Source organism: Gallus gallus, chromosome 3 (genome assembly GCF_016699485.2).
Source record: "Gallus gallus isolate bGalGal1 chromosome 3, bGalGal1.mat.broiler.GRCg7b, whole genome shotgun sequence".
NCBI lineage: Eukaryota > Metazoa > Chordata > Aves > Galliformes > Phasianidae > Gallus > Gallus gallus.
Genome location: NC_052534.1, coordinates 84,847,263 through 84,870,729, shown reverse-complemented (window position 1 = coordinate 84,870,729; position 23,467 = coordinate 84,847,263). Strand labels below are relative to the sequence as shown.

The 23,467-nt window shown below is 36.5% G+C and overlaps 1 protein-coding gene across 1 annotated transcript in view; it reads right to left on the bottom strand.

Moving 5' to 3' along the window:
- Positions 1 to 23,467, bottom strand: part of EYS (eyes shut homolog) — a 676,382-nt gene that overhangs the window by 395,327 nt on the left and 257,588 nt on the right. Inside the window, exons 18-20 of the mRNA XM_040698528.2 lie at positions 23,428 to 23,467; positions 22,803 to 22,881; positions 15,099 to 15,298 (exon numbers count right to left, since the gene is read on the bottom strand). The exon at positions 23,428 to 23,467 is cut by the window's right edge and continues 132 nt beyond it. Of these exons, the coding sequence (XP_040554462.1) occupies positions 15,099 to 15,298; positions 22,803 to 22,881; positions 23,428 to 23,467 (319 nt within the window). The remainder of the gene's footprint in view (positions 1 to 15,098; positions 15,299 to 22,802; positions 22,882 to 23,427) is intronic.

Here is a 23,467-nt window from a genome sequence, read left to right as displayed (position 1 = left end):
TTGCCTGTGCTCCCTGGGCCAGCCACACCCCTTCCCCAGGTGCTCAATCACCAGTTCAAGCCATGACCTAACAGTTCCCCCACAGCCACCTTATTGGCAAAAATACTTTTAACTTGCTTAGTGAAGTGGCTCCCATCTTCCTGAAGCAGATGCTGATCTGTAGGCCGCGTCATATGGTCATAAAAGTCCAAACCCCATTGCCAACACCAATTCTGAAGCCAATTATTGATCTGCCTTATTATTGAAGACTTTTCTTCTCATATCCATTCATCAGACTGGCAGGATGAAGGAGAGCACAATCTGGGCCTCCATGCCCTTGACTGCTCCCCTTAGAACTTTGTAGTTCATTTTAACGCTGCTTAGGTTTCCCCTGGAAGTGTAATTTTTGTGTGGACAAACAGCACATGGAGCAACAGGAGGCGATAGTTGCCAGAGGATCAGATGAGCTTTGGCAGTCCCTCTAAAATATCTCATATCCAGGCCCTCAGCAGGCATCAAACCTGCAGCTGTTTCTATAATGACATATGATGGCATTCTAGCACCATTCCTATATACTTCTATTTGTGCCAACTTGCAAACTCAAACCTTGGTTGTGAGATATATTTGCTTAAGCATTTTCTTGCTATTTTTACAAGTTTGGATTAGTTGCAAGATTTGATTTGTCTATATTTATCACCTAACTCTCAAAAGACCGACTCTACCACATTTTACATTGAACATCATACTGTATATCCCTTAGTTTTATTGATTTCAGTGCTCTCACTTTCAGATTAGGCTGTGACTCATCAGTTAAAAGGTTCAGAATGTGGTATATGTTTAATAACTTCTAAGAGCTGCCTCTAGAAAATTCAGTGAATAAAAAAAACCTAAGTTATTGAAATATATAAGTAGTAAATGGTAAGGTAACACATGAGAGAACTGTGAACATGACAAGTGTTGAATGGGTCTAATCACAGAAATGCTAAATGCTTTCTGAGAAGTATCCAGTATTCAGTAATGAGTATCTTGGCTGAAAATCACTCTTTGATACCTTTTACAATAATATGATTGATCCATGCTTGCAAGCCTTCAAAAAGTGTATTGAAGAGAGTCTGTCCTCTTGATTGGTGCTATTTTGAGAAAAGTACAAAATCAAACTAATGGGAAGTTCTGCAAGAATCACTTAGATCCATTTTGTTTGAAGGAAAAATATCTGAACTGGAAAGAAAGTTCATAATTAAGACATAAATTTACAGACTCTAAAAATAGGTGGATATTATTTAAAAAGAAATATTGATTGCATGTTATATATAATAAAAGAGTACATAGGATCACTTCCACTCACTGCCAGACATTGTTGCTCTTGCATTTGAAGGATAGATGTGGCTTGGAGAGGATTTTCTTTATTGTTTTGAAGCAGTTGGCTCCAAGTATAAAGAAAATATCATGCTGAGCTACTGGGAGCTGCATTCATTCTCATTTGAAAGCAGGCCATGCATTCAACTTTGCTCTCAATTTCCGAATAATCTCAGCAATATGCACCACACATGCTGTTTCAGGCCTCTGAAAAGACTCATACTGGTAAGCATCCCTTAGTACAATCATCTTATTAGTGATCTGGGCTTGTCTTTCTTTTACTTTAGTTTCTAATTTTGCACACCTTCCACAATCACGTGATGAAGAAGTTTGCCAGTGCCATTAACAATTGACATTGACCTCCCTCCCAGGTAGAAGCACAGCTTTTCCCTTGAAACAAAGTGAAAAATCACTGCAAAAAATCACTGCAAATTCTGTCACTGCTTTTCAGAAAGTATCCACAGATAAGAAATAAAAACAAGCAAACTGTCAGTGTGATAATACTTGAAATGAATGATATAACTGGATATGGTGTGGTTCAGCACAAATTCTATCACTGGGAACAAGACCTGGAAACGTATTTATATCCCATATTCCCCTATCACCAAAGCTAGCTATTGTTCTATTTCAGTCATTCACATATACAAATTAATATCCCAAAGGCCCTTTGAAATCGAAAGCATTGAATTTACTTTTTAGGCCTCTTCTTTCAGTACATCAACCAAAGAGGAAAAAGAGAAGACTTAACAGCAGCAAATGTTAATTTATTTAATATATTCTACTCTATTTTTTCAGCTCTAATTAAAGCACAAGTTCAGAGAACAGAATATAAATTAGAGGCCACTAAAAATGATATAGACTATTCAGTTTATCCCAATTTGACTGTAACACAACTACAACACTGATAATAAATTATCATATGCGCTAAGATGGTATGACACTGTTATCAGATCTCTCGTACTGATTGCCATTCACTGTACAGTGTGGCTACGTTTATTCCTGAACTACCAGACAAGATTCATATTACTGACTTTACTACTCTACTGATAAAATATTTATACTGATATTTAGTGATGAACCAGCCGGGTCTTCTCCCATGGGAAGTTAAACTTCCACATAGTCTGTAATGTTATGTGTATTAGCTGAGGAAGGCAGATATGGAGAAGAAAAAGAACTTGGACACGAAGGAGGCAGAACAGCTAAATAGCTGATTCTGGAAGATTTTCCTTGGAGCAACCTCATTCAGAATCAGTCTTTTCCAAAGTTAATGAAAGAATCACAGAATGACACAGAATCACAGAATTGCAGGGGTTGGAAGGAACCTCAAGAGATTACCAACAAACCTGCTAAAGCAGGTACCCTACAGTAGGTCACACAGGAAGGCATACAGGCAGGTTTTGAAAATCTCTAGAGAAGGAGATTCCACAGCCTCTCTGGGTAACCTGTTGCAGTGCTCTGTCACCCTTACTGTAATGAAGTTCTACTGCATGTTAGTACAGAACTTCCTGTGTTCAAGTTTTAGGCCATTGCTCCTTGTCCCATCACTACACACCACTGAGAAGAGCCTGGCTTCATTCATTCATTTGCCTCCCACCTCCCTTGAGATATTTATAAACATTTATCAGATCACCTCTCAGTCTTCTTTTCCCTAGGTGGAACAGACCCAGGTCAATCAGCCTTTCCTCATAAGGGAGATGCTCCAGGCCCTTTATTATTTTTGTGGCCCTCCGCTGGACTCCTTCTAGGAGATCCCCGTCCATTTTGAAATGAGGATCCCAGAACTGGACACAGTATTCTAAATGTAGCCTCACCAGGGAAGAGCAGAGGGAGAAGATCACTTTGGCCATGCTCTTTTTAATGCACCTCAGGATACCTTTGGCCACCTTGGTCGTAAGGGCACAGTGCTGACCCATGGTCAACCTGTTGTCCACCAGGACCCCCAGGTCCTTCTCCACAGAGCTCATCTCCAGCAGGTCATCCCCTAGCCTGTACTGATGCATGCATTTAGAATAGTGTAAGAAGAAAAGAAATCTGGCAAGACAAGCAGTGGTTGCAAAACTTCAGAATGACAGGGACGTCTTTAACAGGGACTTGTAGGTAGAATTACCCATGACTGCAAAGATAGCTTGACCTAATGAAATGTCCCTTTTTGTCAGGCAGCATACCATTAACACCAACTAGAATGAAGTCTTCACTTAGTTTTGGACAGCTGCTAACCAAGAGGGCACAGGTATATGAACTGTGCAGCTGTTACAAAAAAAAATTATTTATTACCACACAGAAGTGGTATTGCTAATGTTAAAAAGACTGCCATTAAAAAAAAAAAAAAAAAAAAAAAATTACCTGAACTTTCCCAACTGTCTTGCTGTAAATGATGGACTCATCAATAAAAACAGATATTTATCTGTTGTAATGATACTGGTAGTCAGGCACCCATAGTAAATTAAGAAATGCTAATTTTTCAGGAAAAGACATGGCTGTTTTACTCCCACCAACATAAACATTACTGGTGTTAATGAACAATGACTTTAGGCTATCTAATAACTGGTAAGAGATTAACATTATCTCCAAAAAATCAAGAGGGAAGACTGGGCTTTACAGATCAATCAGCCCCATCTCAATCCCTAGAAAGGCCACAAGCATGGCCTTTTGGAATCCATTTCCAAATGCAGAAATGGCAGGAAGTTGATCAGGAGCAGTCAACATTTATTTACCATGAGCAAATACTGCTTGACTAACCTATTTGGATTCCGTGATGAAAAGTGTGGCTATATGAGTAAGGGGATAATTAAGGCATCCACATTTTTTGACCACAGCAAGAATTTTGACACCGTTCTCCACAGCATCCTCATTTTTAAGCTGAGAAAATCTGAACTAGATGACCAATCTGTTAGATGACTTGAAAAGTAGCGGGACTGTCAGGCTTACAGAGAAGTAAACAGTGGCTTGGTATCTAGTTAATGGCTGAAAATGAGTGGAACATCTAAGGTACTCAAAGTGTTCAACATTCCTCTCAGCCATCTTGATTATATTACCAAGTGCAAACTCCATGAATCTGTAGACAGAAGACTCATGAAGCGAGGTGAGGAGTGCAAAGTTCTGTCATTGAGGCTGTGTAAATTCATGCTATAGTGTTGAGTCAACTAAGTAGCAGTGCTATTGAAAAGTATAAACTGGGGTTTATAACAGATGCCAGTTTGCACGAGGCAATAGCACTTTCTCACTGCAGACGTGACAATCTGCACGCTGACTTCTATTAGATGCAACAGGGTCAGCGGATCCAGGGTGGTAAACAACCCTTCCTCTTGGCAATGATGTGACTGCATCTAGAATACTGTCTAGATTTGCACACACAGAAACACACCCGTTGGCTCCCTTCAGTTAAGTAACCAGAGAATATAAAAATACTCGGGCACACAGATGGCATGACCTCAATGGGAACGATGAAGGAATTATCTTGTTAAATCTTATGAAGATACATCGTTAATGACAGAAAATACAAGAATGGCCAGAAGTCAAAGACTGTGAGTAGGAATGTTCAAGCTGTATATTAGAAAAATATTTTCAAAGAGACAGTGGAGTTCTGTTATTTGAAAACTTTCAAGATTTGGCTGGACAAAGCCATGACCTGATCCAGCACTGACAATAGACTAATATAAAGCATAAGGTTGCTTCAAGCCAAAATTTCCATGATTCTATGATTATTTTCCCCATTTCATGAGACCTTTAGGTGTAGACCTTTCACTGCCACTCTAATGAGGTCTTGGGAGATAAGCTGGACAGCAGAGGAAAAGACTCCAACTCTATAACTTTTATTTTAACCCATAAAACACAGTTATTTTCTGTTCTTGAAGAAATTCAAGAGTGGAGGAATATATAGCAAGCATACATGACATATATAACACTATTACAGATCAGATTTATCACAGATTAGCTATTTTTATGAGATAAAGACATATCAATACTTAATGTATTTTTTTTTTTTTTTTTAAATAACCTTTGGGAAGGGTCTTATACCTCAGGTTCCATCTTTTAAAATTCTTTTATTAGTTTGAAGATCGAAATTTTGTGGTGTTCTTTTCCACCAGAATTCTATAAAGACTCTAAAATAATAAATAAAAGTTTTTAAACAGTAGTATATTTAAAATTTTCTATTGTCACGTAAATTGTCAGCTTATTATATCAAAACATCCAAATATTATATCCAAATATGAAAATCTTTTTAAAGTATTAAATTTTTGATAAGCTTATTGCTGAATTTGTCAACAGCTACTACTAGAGTGAAAAATCACTATTAGCACAATGTATGCCATTTGTGTATATGCACTCAGATTTTAGAAAGAAAAAGCAAAAAGAGGAATGCTATAGTGTCACAGATTTTGGAGACAGTAACAGCAAAAAGTTTCAAAACTTTTGCATGAACTACTTCTACGGATTGACATTGTATTCTATATGGAATTCTAAATAAGCAGTATCTTACCTCTGTTTAAATCTTGTGGCAGGTGTTAGATTTTATTTGGGAATGCATATTTTGAGTAACATTGAATTAAATATTCTCTGTGTGAGGCTAGAAAACAAACTGAAATATTGTTTTACAGGCGCATTCCCAACTGCCCAGTTACTGCATTTTGTATAATGGGGGATGTGTAGCTCTTCATATAATGGCTTCTGTTGCATGAGGTCGGAAAAAAATCTTTAAAGAAGAAAACAAAAACAAGAAAGAAAATGAAAGCAAAACAGAACACAAAACATAGGTATCCTGTGTCTTCCAGACAATTTTTGGAAGGTTTGCTTTTTAAAAAACAGAAACAAACAAAACAAAAGAAACAAACAAACAACAAAAAAAAAAAAAAAAAAAAAAAAAAAAAACACCAGGATATGTCAATTTGCAATATCATTCAGATATAAGATGTAAAATGATTTTAATCCAAGACTGGGAAACTGGATGATCTGTACTTACATTTGTGTTGTACTTTTAAGCAGTTTTCCTCCTGTTAATTTTGAGTGCTTTATTTCCAGACACCATCGTTTGTGTTACTGTAGACAATGCTAATCTTCCAGCAGAGTATAATTTCAGAGTGATGAATTAAATAACTTTAAAATGGCAATTTTAAACAGAGGAAGTACTACCATTTAAAATATTACTAGTAAAGTGTATTGCAAAATAAGCCCAAAAACCAGAAGCCATATTTGAAATACGTTTCTTAAAGCCTTGCCTTCTTTATGCTTCACTTTTACATCCTCTTAGAATTTTCAAATGTTCCTATTTTGGTTTTCCAGTTTAATTGGCTAAATGCTTCTGTACATATCTCAATTAGACAGATTTAACACTGAGTATCAATATAGATAGCAACTTGAGTGACAGGATACTGATTTTTCTGTATTTTAAAGCACCAGAAAACACAGCTATAGAAGCTATTCTACCAGAGACATTGCGCATACTAAGCATTCTTAGACATGTAATTTGTTTTAAATACTAGTTCTGATTCATATGATTTTGACTGTCTGGTAAAACTGCTAGCATAGAAGAAACATTTCTAAAATTGATGTGGTGCCTCTTCACAGCTATGATAGATTCCTTTACTTTTCTTGCAATCTCATACAAAAGAGCAATATATCAATTTGATCCAATCAGTATAAGTAAAGGTACAATAATGTATATATCAATCACAACAGAGTAGAAAGTATGCAAGTTAGGTGAGCCAAAGCTTTCCTTTAACAACATTTCTAAAAACTGTTTCTAAAACCACTCACATCAACAGTTCACTTGGAGAATAATTTTTTTAATTAGTTACGCATTTTAATTATGAGTACAGTACTGCTTATAGTTGAAAACGTTAAGAGTATCTACCAGTTAACATATGCAATTTATTAAATTCAAAGATAACTATGTATTAGCATGTAGCAAATAAAGACAATGGTATAATTGTTCTCTTTATAAGTGTGTTACGTGTATGTGTGAAACATGGCTATATATCCAGAAAAGTCAGAAAAATACATAGAAATTGTCACTGACATAATTACTTATGCTCACTGTTTCACAGTACAGACTGATTAAAAATAGTGCAATTTAATGAAAAATCTCATATATGTATATATACTTACATGTATATTTATGGGTAAAATTATTAAACATGGGAGTAGTACATGAACATGTTAGTGCACCAACTTTATCTAACCATTCTGCATGGAAGCTACAGTTTAGTGATCAGTCAGCTTAAGAGTAAATCTAGAAGACCTGTGTTTACTTTCTTCCCAGCATCAAAGAAATGCAAGGTATTATTATGGAAGGAACAGAGATGGAGAAAGAAAACATTTTGCCATTGTATGAATCACAGATTGTCTCATGCCTTGGATATTGTGTGTTCTTGACCCCTTATGTCAATAATGGTAAAATAGAAATTAAAAAGGTCTGATAAAGGGCAATAAGTGTAAACAGAATTTTGGGATAGCGTAAGAACAGGGAAAGCCAGGAATCATTAGCCTGGAAGACAAGAGACATGGAAAAATATGGCAGTGGCTCACAAAAGAAAGCTATCAGGTTGGCTTGGAATCAGCTCTTCATTCTCCTTTTCCACATTCCAGCTAGTAGGCAGGAAATAGAGTTAAAAAGAGCAAGGCGCACAAAATAGAAGCCAGCAGGTTGAGGGAGGTGATCCTGCCGCTCTACTTGCCCTGGTGAGGTCACATCTGGAGTACTGTGTCCAGTTCCAGGCTTCCAAGTTCAAGACAAGGAACTTTTAGAGAAAGTCCAGCGAAGGGCCACAGAGATGATTAGGGGCCTGGAGCATTTCCCTATGAGGAAAGGCTGAGAGACACGGGAATGTTCAGCCTGGAGAAGACAGCAAGGATGGATCTTATCAGTGCTTATACATATATAAAGAGAGGGAGTCAATTGGATGGGGCCAGACTTTTTTCAATGGTGACCAGAGACAGAGCAAGGGGCAATGGGCACAAACTGTAACACTGGAAGTTCCATATGAACATGAGGAAAATTTAATTACTTTGAGTGTGATAAAGCACTGGAACAAGCTAACCAGAGAAGTGTCAGAGGCTCCTTCTCTGAATATTCAAGACCCATGTGGATGCCTTTCTGTGCAACCTACTTTAGAGAAATTGCTCTAGCAGCAAGGTTGGACTAGATGATCTCCAGAGGTCCCTTCCAACCCTACAGTTCTGTGATTCTGTGAAAGAGCTGAGGAATCTAATATGAAATTAGGAAATCATGCATTATTTCCATATAAATGGAAAGGCAATGGTTTTCACACGGAGGAGACCAAGAAAGAGAGTACTGTACATATATTTACAGTCCTTACAGAAGTGGGAAACTATTGTTTTAAGACTGGAGATACAGCTGACCTGAGCAGTTTTAAGGAACAACTTTTTTTTCCTTTGGGACTGAATCACTGGTAAATTAGGTTTATATTAAAAAAAAAAAAAAACATATTGGATGGCATCACATTTTACTTTATCATCCTGATCTAGCTGTAACGGAAATGATAATGCAATACATATTCCTGGCAGCAATAGCTGAAAGCGTTAAGAATGTTTTCTACCATTGATGCAGGCCAAATTTCAGTCTTACTTATTCAAGATTGACTCCAGCAGCACAGCAATAAATGCATTCTTTAGTTTCCAGCTGGACTATTACAATTTGCTGAGAACAAGTTCTTACAGAGACACTCAAAGCCTCATTAATACAAACTGTGTCTGCCACCATGTGAAGTAATATTTCTTCAAAGGTGAACTTTATGTGATTTGCAATCTGAAATATCTTTCCATTTAAACAGATCACTTTAACTTATCAAACTGTCACAGTTTGATGATCTCAATCACAGAGATCAAGTCCTTTTGCATACCACAACATAATTAAATAGCTGAGGTTTTTAGGATACAGAAACCTAGGTACATGGTGTCCAGCAAGACTCCAGAACTCCCACAAAAAATTATCTGCTTCATACTAGGAATCTATTATTTTCCTCATATATACTCTAAGACAAACCATTCTATTCTACCATTTCCTGTCTTATATGCAGGTCACATGCTAGAGCTAAGATTAAAATGTTTTTTCAGTTTTCTGCTCATACAGCATCCCCACTCTTTAATTGTTTTAATCTCTATCCTGGATCTCTGCAGAGGCACCTTGGACCTGGTGCTTCAATGGGACACCTTGCATACACTGATCAAACAAATTAAAACACATAGGAATGGGAAACAAGATATTCTAAAATTAGAACTCTGCTTCCTTATCAGTTAAATACAAGAATATTAAGTATTGATCTCTATTTTTACCAGCTTTCCATAAGCACAATAAAACTGAAGAACAGCCTTGGTTTTTAATTATATGTTCTGTATGTTCAACTTTAAGTAAAGAAAATACATACACTAATGTAATGCAAATGTTTTCAAATGCAATTTGATTTTCCTGATAGAAACAAAAGGCAAGAGATGTTACATGAAGAAAATAAAAGCCTTTTCTGGATTCTAGCTGTCATGTGAAGAATCCCAAGGAGGAAAAAAATCAGTTATTTACAGGTTTTGTGAACTTTTTTTCATTGATATCTGAATTCAGATTTGTATGATACACTGCATCATAGTTCTAGTTCCTTATCCTCAGGAAAGTAAGAAGTTAGGCTAAGTTATACAGATTTCATGTTATTTTCCAGTATAATTTGTACCACTTCAAGATATCTGAGTGATACAAAGATTTTGACAAGATGTGCCAAGGCTGACTTATATCATATACTGTGAACACTTCTGACAAAATTATTTGTTCCTTTCACTTTGTATTTAATTGATCTTGGGTTATAATATTTTATAAATGCTAGTGAATGTTTGATTAAATCCTTGCATCTTTTCTCACATACACGTGAATTATAAGGAGAAGTATCCAGTCTTGCACTAATTGCATCCATTACAATCGCTTTAGAGTCTCAAATAAACAGTGGTAAATATAAAAATAAACATTTAAAAATAATTGCACTTCATTTAAAGGAAATGTAGAACATTCTACTCCTATTTTACAACTTTTTCTACTACAATCTCGTGGGCTGCAAAAAAACTGACACTGTCGATCAGGTATTGCACTGATCAAATATTTACTTTTAGGTGCTCCCAGAATACAAAATTCAAGGTAAAGAAATTTTTCTCATGAGCATAAACTAATATCTGAAAGATAACACCAAAATAGCTTAGGTTTTAAACCAAATAATGAATTTGAATACACTCAAGAAAGAAGATTTAAAATACACTGACTTCCATTTAAAGACCAAAAAGTAGGATCAGATTTATTTGTTACCACATACACTTTCAAGACCAACAAAGTTGGTCTAAATATTCAGCCAAAAAAAAAAGAAAGAAAAAAAAAAAAAAGTATATTTGGAGTGGATAACAAAAGACAATGATATAAAAAATTATTTTCCTTTGCCTGACAAAAACATTAAAAAAAACAATATGCTACAATTTGCTGGAAAAGTACAATGAAGCAATAATATTCAATTATTTCATCTAAGATCACATGTGTCATAAGGTTGTTGACATCATTTTCATTTGGTCAGACTGGAAGCACTGCACAGATAATCCTTCTCAAGACAGCATGATCTCTGAAGCTAGTCAGTAGGAAGGGCCTGAAAGGCACATTTGAAAAAAACTCTGCATGTGTGAGTGGGAAGGAAGGATTTTTTTTCCCACTTTTTAAATCTAAAACCAAACACATCAAATAGTCTTGATACCAAAAGTTGTAGAAGTGAGGAAAAACCAGCTATGGTTCCAATGGTTCAAATGTAATGAAAAATGAAATCTGATTATTTACTATGTAACAGATTATTTTCCTTAAACTACTTTCAAAATACTATGAAAAGTTATCAGAATTCTTATTATTCATTATACCGACCATATGCAGGTTGGGTTGGATTGTCTTCTGAAAGCCCTCTAGGCTTTATTATAGCTTTGTTATTAATTAGCTAAATTATATGGTATTAATTAGTGCGGCAGACAGTTGCTTTAATTTCAGTACAATACAAGGCAAGGTAGGGGGGCATATCAGTTGGTGATTGCTTTCCTGAAGCCCCAATTCAGTGACATGTCTGCCCAGGATAGAACTGAATTACAGCTCCCAGCTCCTCTCTCATTTCCAATGAGTTGTTTTAATTTTAAACAACGTGTTTAAAGACAGAAAGATATTTCACATAGTACACAATTCAAGGACTATCCCAGAGGGTATTTTTCATATTCATTTCAGGTAGAAGCCTGTAGGGTTGTTCATGTAATTGATTCTCACATAAGTCAAGAAAACTTGGACCATTACCACTGGGTAAAGTATCCCATACATCACAGCGGAAGCTAGCAGCACTGCCCACAGTTAAGGCAGCCTAACACTTATCCATTACTGAACACTTTTCATTACTTGCTATTTTGTTTTGACAAACAAAACAGTACAAGCATTCCATAGCAGATCCTCAAAATAAGGAGACTCTAAAAGACACAGGATTTTTGTCTTTCCTCATGTCCATTCCTTTGGAGTGTGTAACAGCTGTCAATGCTAGGATTCCCTATTTGTTTGGATGTTTGCGGCATTCTGCCTGAGTAGAAGCTGCTTTTCCCTCCCTTATTTTTCAATTACTCTTCTGTTCTATCCTCTGTACCAGTTTTATTCTCCAGTTTGCACACAAGTTGTGTTCAGAAAACTTACACGAGGTATAAGGTTAGTTATGTATTATTCTGATAAACAGATTCTTTAACATGCCATACTCCTATTTTTTTTCTTTTCTTGTATAATTATGAATCTTTTCCACCTCAGATTCTGGAAAATGATGCAAATATTTAGTTAAAGTACAAAAACCAGTAAGTCGTGGAAGTCCATGGGCCATTTGTTGCGCTAATTATGTTGAATACCAATGAAATTTCACAACTTCTAATATAAGGACACAAAGGAATACAAGTGGAAACTGAGCTACAGTTTAGGAGGAATAATTTGCTTTTTAATATGAAAATATTAATGACCATACACCATTGGTTTTATCATGCTAAGAAGGGATTCCAAATATGTGAATCAATTTTACTTTTTCTTGTGCTATTTTAGAATGAGAGACTTCCTTGTCTGAATACAGTGGAATTTAAATTTTGTTTCAGATTTAAAGCAAAAGAGTATGGCAAAACAAAACAAAACAAAAACCAGGGAATCATCAATATAGCTAAAAGAAGAGACACTGAAACCAGCACCTGATTAGTATAGAACAAAACCCCACCCAATTATAAGAATATAAATTAAATAGATTAACTAGGATAAAAAGTAAAAAACAAACAAACAAACAAACAAAAACATCTAGAATGTTAAAAGTTAGCAACAGTTCTCTTAAATTTTGCATTCAATATCATCACTTCAACAATTTATATTGGAACTTGTTCCCCTTATTTTCCTATTGATTTCTCCCTTAAAAGATGTAATTCTTACAGTAATTCTGTCAAAAGCAGAAGACAGTTACTTATGTTAATAGCACAGGATTTCTAACCTCATCCAACAACGACTAAAGAGTTTAGAAGAGTTTTTGAATCAAGCTTCACGACATTTTGACATTTACCAAATATTAACACATGTCCATGTATCTGAGAGAAAAAAAAAAATTCTAACAGCACTGTAACAAAATATATCTGGGAAACTTGTTCTTTCGCATTAATGTTGGTTTTCAAATGGAAAGATATTCAGATCCATATATTACGCTAAAACATATTTCCATTAGCTTCTTATGTTTACTAGGAGACTTGAAAAATACAGAATTATTTGAAAATGACATTTCAACCTTAGCTTCATTTCAGTACCATGGTGAGTCTGATGATGTCCTGGTCACCAAAGTGGAGAAAAATGCATTTGATGAATGGACCAATCGCTAGATAAGGAGTTGACTGGATGATTGCACTCATAGTTGCAGTCAATGGCTCAGTGTTCAAGTGGAGAACAGTGATGAGTACGTCTTTGTAGGCAACATGGACAGTGGGATCAAGTGCACCCTCAGCAAGTTTGCAGACAACACCAAGCTCAGTGATGCAGTTGGCATGCTAAAGGGAAGGGGTGCCATCCCAAGGGACCTGGATGAGCTTGAGAGGTGGGACCAAGTTCAACAAAAGTGCAAAGGTCCTGTACCTGGGCTGGGGCAATCCCAAGCACAGATACAGGTTGGGTGGAGAATGGCTTTAGTGTAACCCTGAGGAGAAAGATTTGGGGGTGTCAATCAATGAAAGCCTCAATATGAGATGGCAATGTGCACTTGCAACCCAGAACACCAACTGTATCCTGGGTTGCATCAAGAGAATTGTGACCAGCAGGTCCACGGAGGTGATTCTGCCCCTCTGCTCTTGTGAGAACCTGGAGTACTGCAGCTAGTTCAGTGGCACCCAACACAAGAAGGAAATGGAGCTGTTGAAGAGGGTCCAGAGAAGGGCCCCAAAGATGATTAGAGGGCTGAAGCACCTTCCCTACAAGGACAGGCTAAGAGAGCTTGGGCTCTCCAGCCTAGAGAAGAGAAGGCTCTGGGGGGACCTTACAGCAGCCTTCCAGTACCTGAAAGGGGCCTACAGGAAAGCTGAGGAGGGAATTATATATAATTATATAATACATATCCTTATATACATATAAGGATATGTAGTGACAGGAAAAAGGGAAATGGTTTTAAGCTGGAAGAGGGTAGATTTAGACTAGATATTAGGAAGAAATTCTTGACTGTGAGGGTGGTGAGGCACTGGAACAAGTTGCTCAGCAAGGTTGTGGATGCTGCCACCCTGAAGGCATTCAAGGCCAGGCTGGATGGGGCTTTGAGCAACCTCGTCTAGAGGAAGGTGTCCCTGCCTATAGCAGGGGGGTTGGAACTAGATGATCTTAAAGGTTCCTTCCAACCCAAACCATTCTATGATTCTATTATTCATCTCTGAAAGTATATTATAAAGTTATAAAATCAATACATCCAATAACATCAGCAGCTATTTTTTTTTAAAATAAAACTACTACCTTAAGCTTCACTATTGTACATAAATCAAAATCCAGATATTGCACATAATTACGTAGGGAAAATATTTTTGCTTCATTATTATATGAATACTTTCTTAGTATTTGATATTTCTGCAGATTGATTAGAGACCTAGAGAACAGTTCTGAGTTGATGTATTCATTAAACACAGAATGATATGTAAAATCTATTGAGTATATTAAGGGAGTTTTGCTATACTACAGTTACATGTGCTATGAGATTATACGTATGTAGTCAGAAGCCTTCAATATCCAGAGTATGATAATCTTGGACTACAGGAGATTTCTCTGAATACAAGTTTTTCCAAACACAATGCATAAACTATCCGTTGTCTAAATTTTATGGCAAATTAATATCTGAATACAAAATACAAGAGTATATACGCATCTATAATTGTGAGTATTAAATTATTAAATTCTGTTTATGCTATATGTTTCCACATGTCATTCTGGAAAGGACTAGAACACTAATGTGAAGGATTTTGATTATTTTTCTAAATACTTGCAGTGTCAATATTGAAAAATGATGATTACTGCTCAGAGTTTAGAAATGTCTAAAGTGATATGTGGCCACATAAGAAAATTGCAATAATTAACTCTGATTTTTTAATAATATTTCCAATATGTCCTTAAGTGTTATCAAATCCAATTAAGTTCACATAATGCATATAGAAACACTGCTCTGAAATCTTAGCAAATGAATGTCTCTTAACTACAGCAATAAAATGACAGTCTTCTTACTAACCTGCAATGAAAAGTTCTTCCAGGCCCATCAACACATACACCGCCATTGTGACAGAGAACTGAGCTGACTGTAGGTTCATTGCAAATGTCAATATCAAATTCACAGAACTTGCCAGTGTATCCAGTCAGGCAGATACAAGCAAATTCATTAACCAAATCTTGACAAGAACCTCCATTAATGCAGGGAACGGATTCACATTCCTAAGGAGAGAAATAACAGTGCATTGACTACATCTTTAAAGCACTTCATTTATTCATTCATGTTTATAGCAAGTGCAAGAAACTGTCTGAAAATTAGAAAAAGAGTGATGGACATTTTTAATGTCTGTTACACAACAGCCTCAAATTTCAGTCAATTTTTCGTTTCTATAGAGATGCTTTTATTACTGTTCATACTCACTTCTGAAACTAGTTCTTACTCATTAATGTTGGAAAAATTCAAATATATTTTATATAAGAAATGCAACAGATTTAAGTGCTTCCTATTCATTCCTTTATTTAAAATTTTATGCACGTTTTCAGCCATATTTTATAGTCTTCTCAGTTTTTACAGTAGGACCTATCTTAGTGAAAAAAGGCCTATTAGTAGAATAATACTGGACAGAATAAATATATTAACCAAAGCATATAGACCCTATTTTCCTTTATAAAACATTTCTTGATAAATCATAGCTCTGATTATCAATTAACGCATATCATCGCATATAAAAACATATAAGAATGTTTGTTTGTTCACACAATAGCAATTTCCTTCAAGAAAGCCACTGCGGAAATAATCAAATTAAATCCATGAAAACTACCAGAAAATTAGTGTTTAGTTAGTGCAAAAATGTGGTTTTGCCCTTGAGCACATAAACCTAGTTTTTGCCTGTATCCCAAAGGAGTTTTTTTTTGCTGCTGGACTGAAATAGTCTAGCTAAAGCCAGTGTTTTAAAAGGGAATTTATTCTCATACTTACTTTAACTTTAGACAGTTTGATTTTTTTAAGGATATCCAAGGGCACTTAGATTTCCTGCAGTTACTGCAGTTGCCTTGACAGAATGTAAATTCAGAAATCCACAGGGAATTGTGAGAAAACAACTTATTTCCCTGTATGTTTTCCAGCTGGATGTATATAGGATGATTTATTAGTGAGCTTTACATAAACTAATTGAATTATACATCCCACAGGAATGCTGGGGATAGTTTTATAGACTGCCAGAACCTCTGAGTATAGAAGTAGTCTTTTGCTATATTAATTAAATTTGTTGTTGGCAAACATAAGTTGTCCTGTTTATAAAAAAATACAACACAATTCACAGTTCAATTTCTTTGGCTTTTCTCTGTTCTAGTAACTCTTTTTTTCTAGTCTTATTTGCATTCACTAGTACTCCTCTTTACTACTTCTATTTTGTATATCTTTTTTCGTTAATGGAATAAATTAAAGATCTATTGAATATAGACCAATGTTTTACCTAATTATAATTCAAAATATAATTCAAAAAGTATAAAAATCAATTAAATCAATTAAGTATAAGTTCTAAGCTAAAAAAAATGTTCTGATGTTGATAAATGTAAAGAACTTTTTACAGAAGTGTTTTTTTCTTAAAAAGCCAAATTTCAATTTGTTTATTAAAATGCAAGTTTAAATCTACATAATAGCCTTCTTAAGCTTCCCATAAATTCATGAGGGGTTTTAGTACATCTTGTGTTCTTGAATTGTGACACATTTTAGCTGGGCTTTTAATACATTTGTTAATAGCTCCTAGGATGCTTGTAGGATTCTTGTGGATTTGGCTTGCTTCTCTTAAGTTACTTAACAATGATGTGCCTCATTTGAACATAGTTTCCTTTTGTGAAATTGAATGTCCCTATCCTAGATTTCTTTGGCACGGTCTCTTATACTCCATTCATACACTTAACTGTGCTAACAGTCACAAACTGACAGCAGCTCTGTCATTAACACCTCTGGAGTCAAACGCTGGTCTTTTTAGAAGCATAATGAATATAAGTCATGGCTATATTTTCAGTTTTGTCACTCTTAAACAGTGCTCTTTTAAACTTGCTTACATTTCCATCTAGTTTCAATACTCTACTTTCAATATTCAACATCTAGTTTCAATATTCTCCAATGACAATTTTAATTTTTATTCAGTAGCCTGATTCCATAACAAAAAAAGGCACAATACATTCTTTGACATATGCCTTCAATTTCAGAAAGTTTTCCATTTTCAAATGTCCTTGACTTTCTTTTGCTTATGCCACCATGTTACTCACGTTCTGGGGCAGATCTCCATCTGCCCCTTAGATCTCATGAGGAACTGGCAGTCTTTCAAAGAAAACTAGATTCATGTCCCAGATGTCAGTTTCCTGCTCGAACTGAATTTAAAATTTCAGGAACATCCCTTCTACACTTTCCTCCATTACTACTTGTCAACACACATCAAAATTGTCTGTTCCCTTCCAGTACACTGAAGTAATTTTTCTAGAGAAACTATTTTCTTTATATCCAGGGCTTCCAGCTACCTATGTATCTACTAATTGAATAGTCCTATTTTTTAATATACTCTCTGTTACTAGAACATTCTTGATGCAAGGGCATACAGGAGAGATGAGATATCTGTTTGTTATAGAAGGTCGTCCTCCCTAAGGCTTCTGTTGTCTGTGGAAATAGAGAGCTTACCACTTGGAGGTGAAATGTCACTGCAACATTCTCGAAGATACCATCCATTTCTCCACTTTTCCATTACTCACTACTACTTTAATTTCTATTCTGTATTTCACTATTACTTCTTCACTTAAAAGAATCTCCAATTCAAAAACTCTTAGTGAAGAAACCCTAAGGGCAAGTAGCTTCTTGCCCTGTTATATATACAAAAACTTCTATGTAGGCAGGTAATGCAGGCCATGCTTTGTGCAAAAAATGGGTATCTTCCTTCACTCCTGCTCTTGGATTTGTCTACCTCCATCTTGAGCATAAACTACATTGCTCTTGAAAGTTTACACTAGTTTAACTTCTTTGAAGAAACTACTCTCTCAACCCTTTTTATGCTAATTTGCAACAGGGAGAATCATAGAATCATAGAATCATAGAATCGCTAGGGTTGGAAAAGACCCACAGGATCATCCAATCCAACCATTAGCCCTTCACCAATGGTTCCCGCTAAACCATGACCCTCAACACAACATCCAAATGCTCTTTGAACACCACCAGGCTCGGTGACTCCACCACCTCTCTGGGCAGCCCATTCCAGTGCCTGACCACCCTTTCAGAGAAGTAGTATTTCCTAACGTCCAGCCTGAACTTTCCCTGGCACAACTTGAAGCCATTCCCTCTAGTCCTATCACTAGTCACACGAGAGAAGAGGCTGACCCCCAGCTCACTACAACCTCCCTTCAGGTAGTTATAGAGAGCAATAAGATCTCCTCTGAGCTTCCTCTTCTCCAGACTGAACAGTCCCAGCTCCTTCAGCCACTCCTCATAAGGCCTGTGCTCCAGACCCCTCACCAGCTTTGTTGCCCTCCTCTGGACACGCTCCAGGGCCTCAATGTCTTTCTTACAATGAGGGGCCCAAAACTGGACACAGTATTCAAGGTGCAGCCTCACCAGTGCTGAGTACAGGGGGACAATTACTTCCCTGTTCCTGCTGGCCACACTATTTCTGATACAAGCCAGGATGCCATTGGCCTTCTTGGCCACCTGGGCACACTGCTGGCTCATGTTCAGTCTAGCATCAATCAACACCCCCAGGTCCATTTCCTCTACACAGTCTTCCAGTCACTCTGCCCCAAGCCTGTAGCATTGCCTGGGGTTATTGTGGCCAAAGTGCAGAACCCGGCATAAAAAAAATAGTATAGGAAATAGTCAACAGTGTGAAAAAATCCAACACAAGCACAAATTAAAACATCCAATCTATGTGAGGCTTTTCCTGCTTTCACCAATATCTGTCATATATTATGTTATACAGAGGAATCTGAGAAAGGGATTCTACTCTTTGGTCTCTTATCTGTAGTAAGTTGGTTAAGAACCAGTCATCACAATCAGTGGAGTCTAGACTCACTTTCAAAATCAGCTGAAGAGCTCTGTAGATTTCACTCAATATTCACATTTTGAAAAAGGAAAAATAGAAAATATCAGCAAAGCCATCCAAAAGAAAGTAATTCTAGAATGCAGTCCTCATTGCCATTCATCTGTTCTCACTGAACAACCTACTGAACAACCTATCCTTTCCCAGGTCACCTGATAACAGTCTTCTACCAGAGAGAAGCAGGGGTAACCAGCAAGCTCCATAGCCTACTGAGTAAGATAAAGTCTTGGAGTATATTTTCTAGCAAACTATATTACAAACATATACAGAGGATAAAAAATCCAAGAGAAAAAAATGGAAAACATCCCAGTATCTCTAGGGAAATACATATAAAAACATACACATATAGGTTGTTTGAATCAGCTTAGTTGCTGATTGTGCCTGGTTGCTTGATGCCCACTCAGCTGCTATCTCAATCCCCCTTGTGAATGGGATGAGTAGAGAAAATAAAGTGAAAAAGCTCATGGTTCAAGATGGAGACAGGGAGACAAGTTGTCAATTACTGCCATGAGTAAAACTGACTCAGCATGGGGAAAATTATTTAATTTATTACCAATTAGAGTAGGATTGTGAGAAACAAAACCTAAAAGTGTATTTCCTCCAACCTCTTCTTCCCAGGCTCAACTTCATAATACCCTACCCACTCCTCCAAACCAGAGGAGCACAGAGGCGTGGGGTATAGATAGCTGTTGTCTCTGCTTCTCTTTCTGCATGAAACTTTTCCCTCTTTCCAGAATGGGTCCTCTCCGTGGGCCACAGTTCTTCACACTAGGACTGCTCCAGCATGGTTTTTTCATGGGCTGCAGCTTCCTTCAGGGCATATTCATCTTCTGCAGCATGAGATCCTCTATGGGCTGCAGTGTGGGTATGTGCTTTAAGCATGGTTCTCTCCATGGGCTGCAGGAGAGCATCTGCTCTGCTGTCTGGAGCACTTCCTCCTTTTTCTTCTCTGACCTTGGTGTTTACAACATAGGTTCTCAAACTTTCTTCCTCACTCAGTTCTCTGTTGCACAGCAATTTTTACACTTTGTATTTCTACAGGTGGACCACTGGCTTGGCTGATGGGTGCAGCTGTACTTTGCAATAGATCCACTGGATCTGGCTGGAACTACCTGTGTCTAGCATGGTCTCCTTTCACACAGACCAGGTCTGTAGTTCCCTCAAAGCAAACCTTTGCTATCTACACCCAATACAGTGGCATATACCAAACAACCAGGTGTGCAGTAAACAGAATAGGCAAACAGGATATGGCACACTAGTAAGGATGTGGCTTGTTAGTTTGTGCAGGCAGGGCATACAGGGAGGATACAAGGCAGACCAATTTCTTCTCAGAGTAGCACTCTGTCACAGCAGTTTGTGCAGGCAGGGCGCACTTCCTTGCTTGCAGGTTCAGAACCAGAGGAAGTACTCTTGATCTCTGCTAGCATGGTGATGGACATTTGCATGAGGGCTATACTAGTGCCCCTTCAGGGAAATCCCCAGAGATGCCTGATGCACTCACCCAGTCAGAAATGGTAAGAAAGGAGACTGGTTCAAGTGGAGGGTTGTACTGAGTGCCTTGAACCTTCTACTAGTGATAAGTACCTGCACAAGATGCGCACTGGTATATGACCTATCATGACAAGTGACTGAGCTTCAAGAAGCAGTTAAAAGGCTTCATAGTATTAGAGGCACTGAGAGATAGATAGGTTGTTTAATAAACATATTCCAGTGACAGACAACACTGAAAAGGAGGCAGCTTAGTCGCCATTGACCCATAAAAGCAGGGTCCTCACCCTACAATTTCACTACCAAAAACACATATGAAGCTTACACAGCTATAAACATCCATGACACTCACAACCAAGACCTGCAAGAAGAAACCATAGCACTGGAAATTGTAAAAAACAAAACAACAACAACAAAAAAATAAAACAAGACAAAACAAAGTCACAGGATGTTCCATATGAACTTGGGGAAAACCTTTTTTACTTTGTGTGTGACAGAGCACTGGATCAGGTTGCCCAGAGAAACTGTAGAGTCTGCTTCTCTGGAGATATTGAAAACCCTCCTGGATGCTTTCCTGTGCAATCTATTGTAGGGAACCTGCTTTAGCAGAGGGGTTGGACTAGATGATCTTCCCTTCCAACCCCTACAATTCTGTGATTCTGTGAAATACATCAAGTGAAGAACATACTGAAGTATATTTATATGGATTCATATCTGATTTTGTTTTTTTCTTAACAGAATTGCTGCCTGATTTCAGTCTAGATGAAACAATTTTAGAGCACCAGTCTAACAGGACTATACAGATTCGCACATCTCTATTCAGTCAGAAAGCCTTGTTGATCTCTATAAGACTTGTAAAGTCATGATATATATCTGAGTAGGATGAATGAAGTATTATAACCTTTAAAAATATGACATCTGCAGCATAGTCTAATCTGGAAGGCACTGTGCATGCAAAGAGAATGAATATAAAAAAAAATGAAGCCATCACTCTGACAGACTATCACATGTATATGTATACTGTTTCTTTGTGAGAATTTCTAATCTATATATTTTCAAACATATCAGTATGAAATATGGTTATCTTTTCAGTACAATTTTATGCAGTTGTCTACAGGTCATTTAATCTCTTTACACTCTCTCAAAATGGAGGAAAGTGTAAATTATGGATGTTGACAGAGAAAATATTACTCAAGAGTGTTCTGCATTAGCACTGGCAAGAACTGATAATCATATAGATCTGCAATATCGTATCACGATGCACACTCTGCTGAGTTGAATTACTTTCTTTTTTTTTTTTTTCTGTAAAGTTCAAAGATAACATTTCAGCTAGATTTACTCCTTCTGTGCGAATGCCATGTATTTTCAACAGGAAAATTACAGACTATACATCCTTTATGTTATATAGGGCATTTTAGTTATCTAGTACTTCTAGCTGTAATTAACATGCATAAATATGTTAAAAAGAAGCTTGGATAACATTTTTGAATGTGTTTTTGGAAATTCAGAAGCACAATATTGAAAGCCAAATAACCCAAAAGGGAGGCAAATCTCAAGCCAGACTTTCTCTGAGACAAAATATGTTTAAAATACCAAGATCTGATTAAATCCTGTTTGGCACAAAACCTGAAAAAGTCTAAATCAATGTAATACTTCTCTGAAAATGTAGCCAGTTTTCTAAGAGCTGTTCATTGCTCTGCCAGATGTAGTCACCTTCTACAAAGTTGTTCACTGATCATGGGAATCTTCATGGCATGAGTCATGCCTACTTTTAGTATAGAAGACTGTGTGTTGGGTTCTGCTATGCAAAGCTACAGCAAATAGGTCTAGCAATATAAAGATTGTTATGTCTTTACACCAAACTGAAAGAATAAATTATTTTCATGATATATTAGCTTAGTTTGATGTGACTTTTCAGATTTATCACTCACAATTCACCTTTAATGTTCTTTAGGTGTACTGTTAATGTTCTTTCTAATGCCATTTCATATGAATAACAAATAATGAGCATTTAGGAATCAACTTGAAACCACTGAATTTCTGTCACACATTTTCAATAACCCTACACATCCAGAAATTACCTAAAAAACATGAGTTTCGAGTGGCATATTACCCTTTCCTTAATAATGAAATAGAATTTGAAGACATACATTAATATTTATCTCACATCTTGAGCTGGTCCATCCTGCTTCACAAGAGCACTGATATCCATCAATGAGATCTATACATCTGAAATGGAAAATAGCATTATTCAGATGAAGCTACAGAATTATAGATACAGCACTTACAGTATCTTTCCATACATTTCAAAATAGTGGTCTGATGCAAATAATGAAATCAATGGAATTTTTAATTAGGTTTTCTAATGGGTGTCAAATATGCCTTTTATTGGTGCTAAGGGGTTTTATAAGGGTACTGTTTGTCATAACAAAAGACACCTTCCTATTTAAATCTATTGGTTTGTAATGGATAAGGATTTGCTTTTAAGCATATTAAAGTCCAATTCACATTTCCTAAAAAACAGTTTGTGCTAATGAAACACAAATGAAAGAGGAACTGAGACAATATTACAGTATGTCATATTGGCTTAAACAAGCAACATCTGTCATCTTTAAGTGTGATTGTACTCTTACTTAATGGAAAAAATAACAAAAAGCATACTCATCAACCTTCCCATGATGTGAAATTGTACTTTCAAGTTATAATATCATTTATAAATATTGCTACTGAAGTACATTATCTTGGAGATAATAATAATTAAATAAAAATAGCCACCTTCCATGAAGACAAGGCTCTGGCCAGCATTCATTAACAT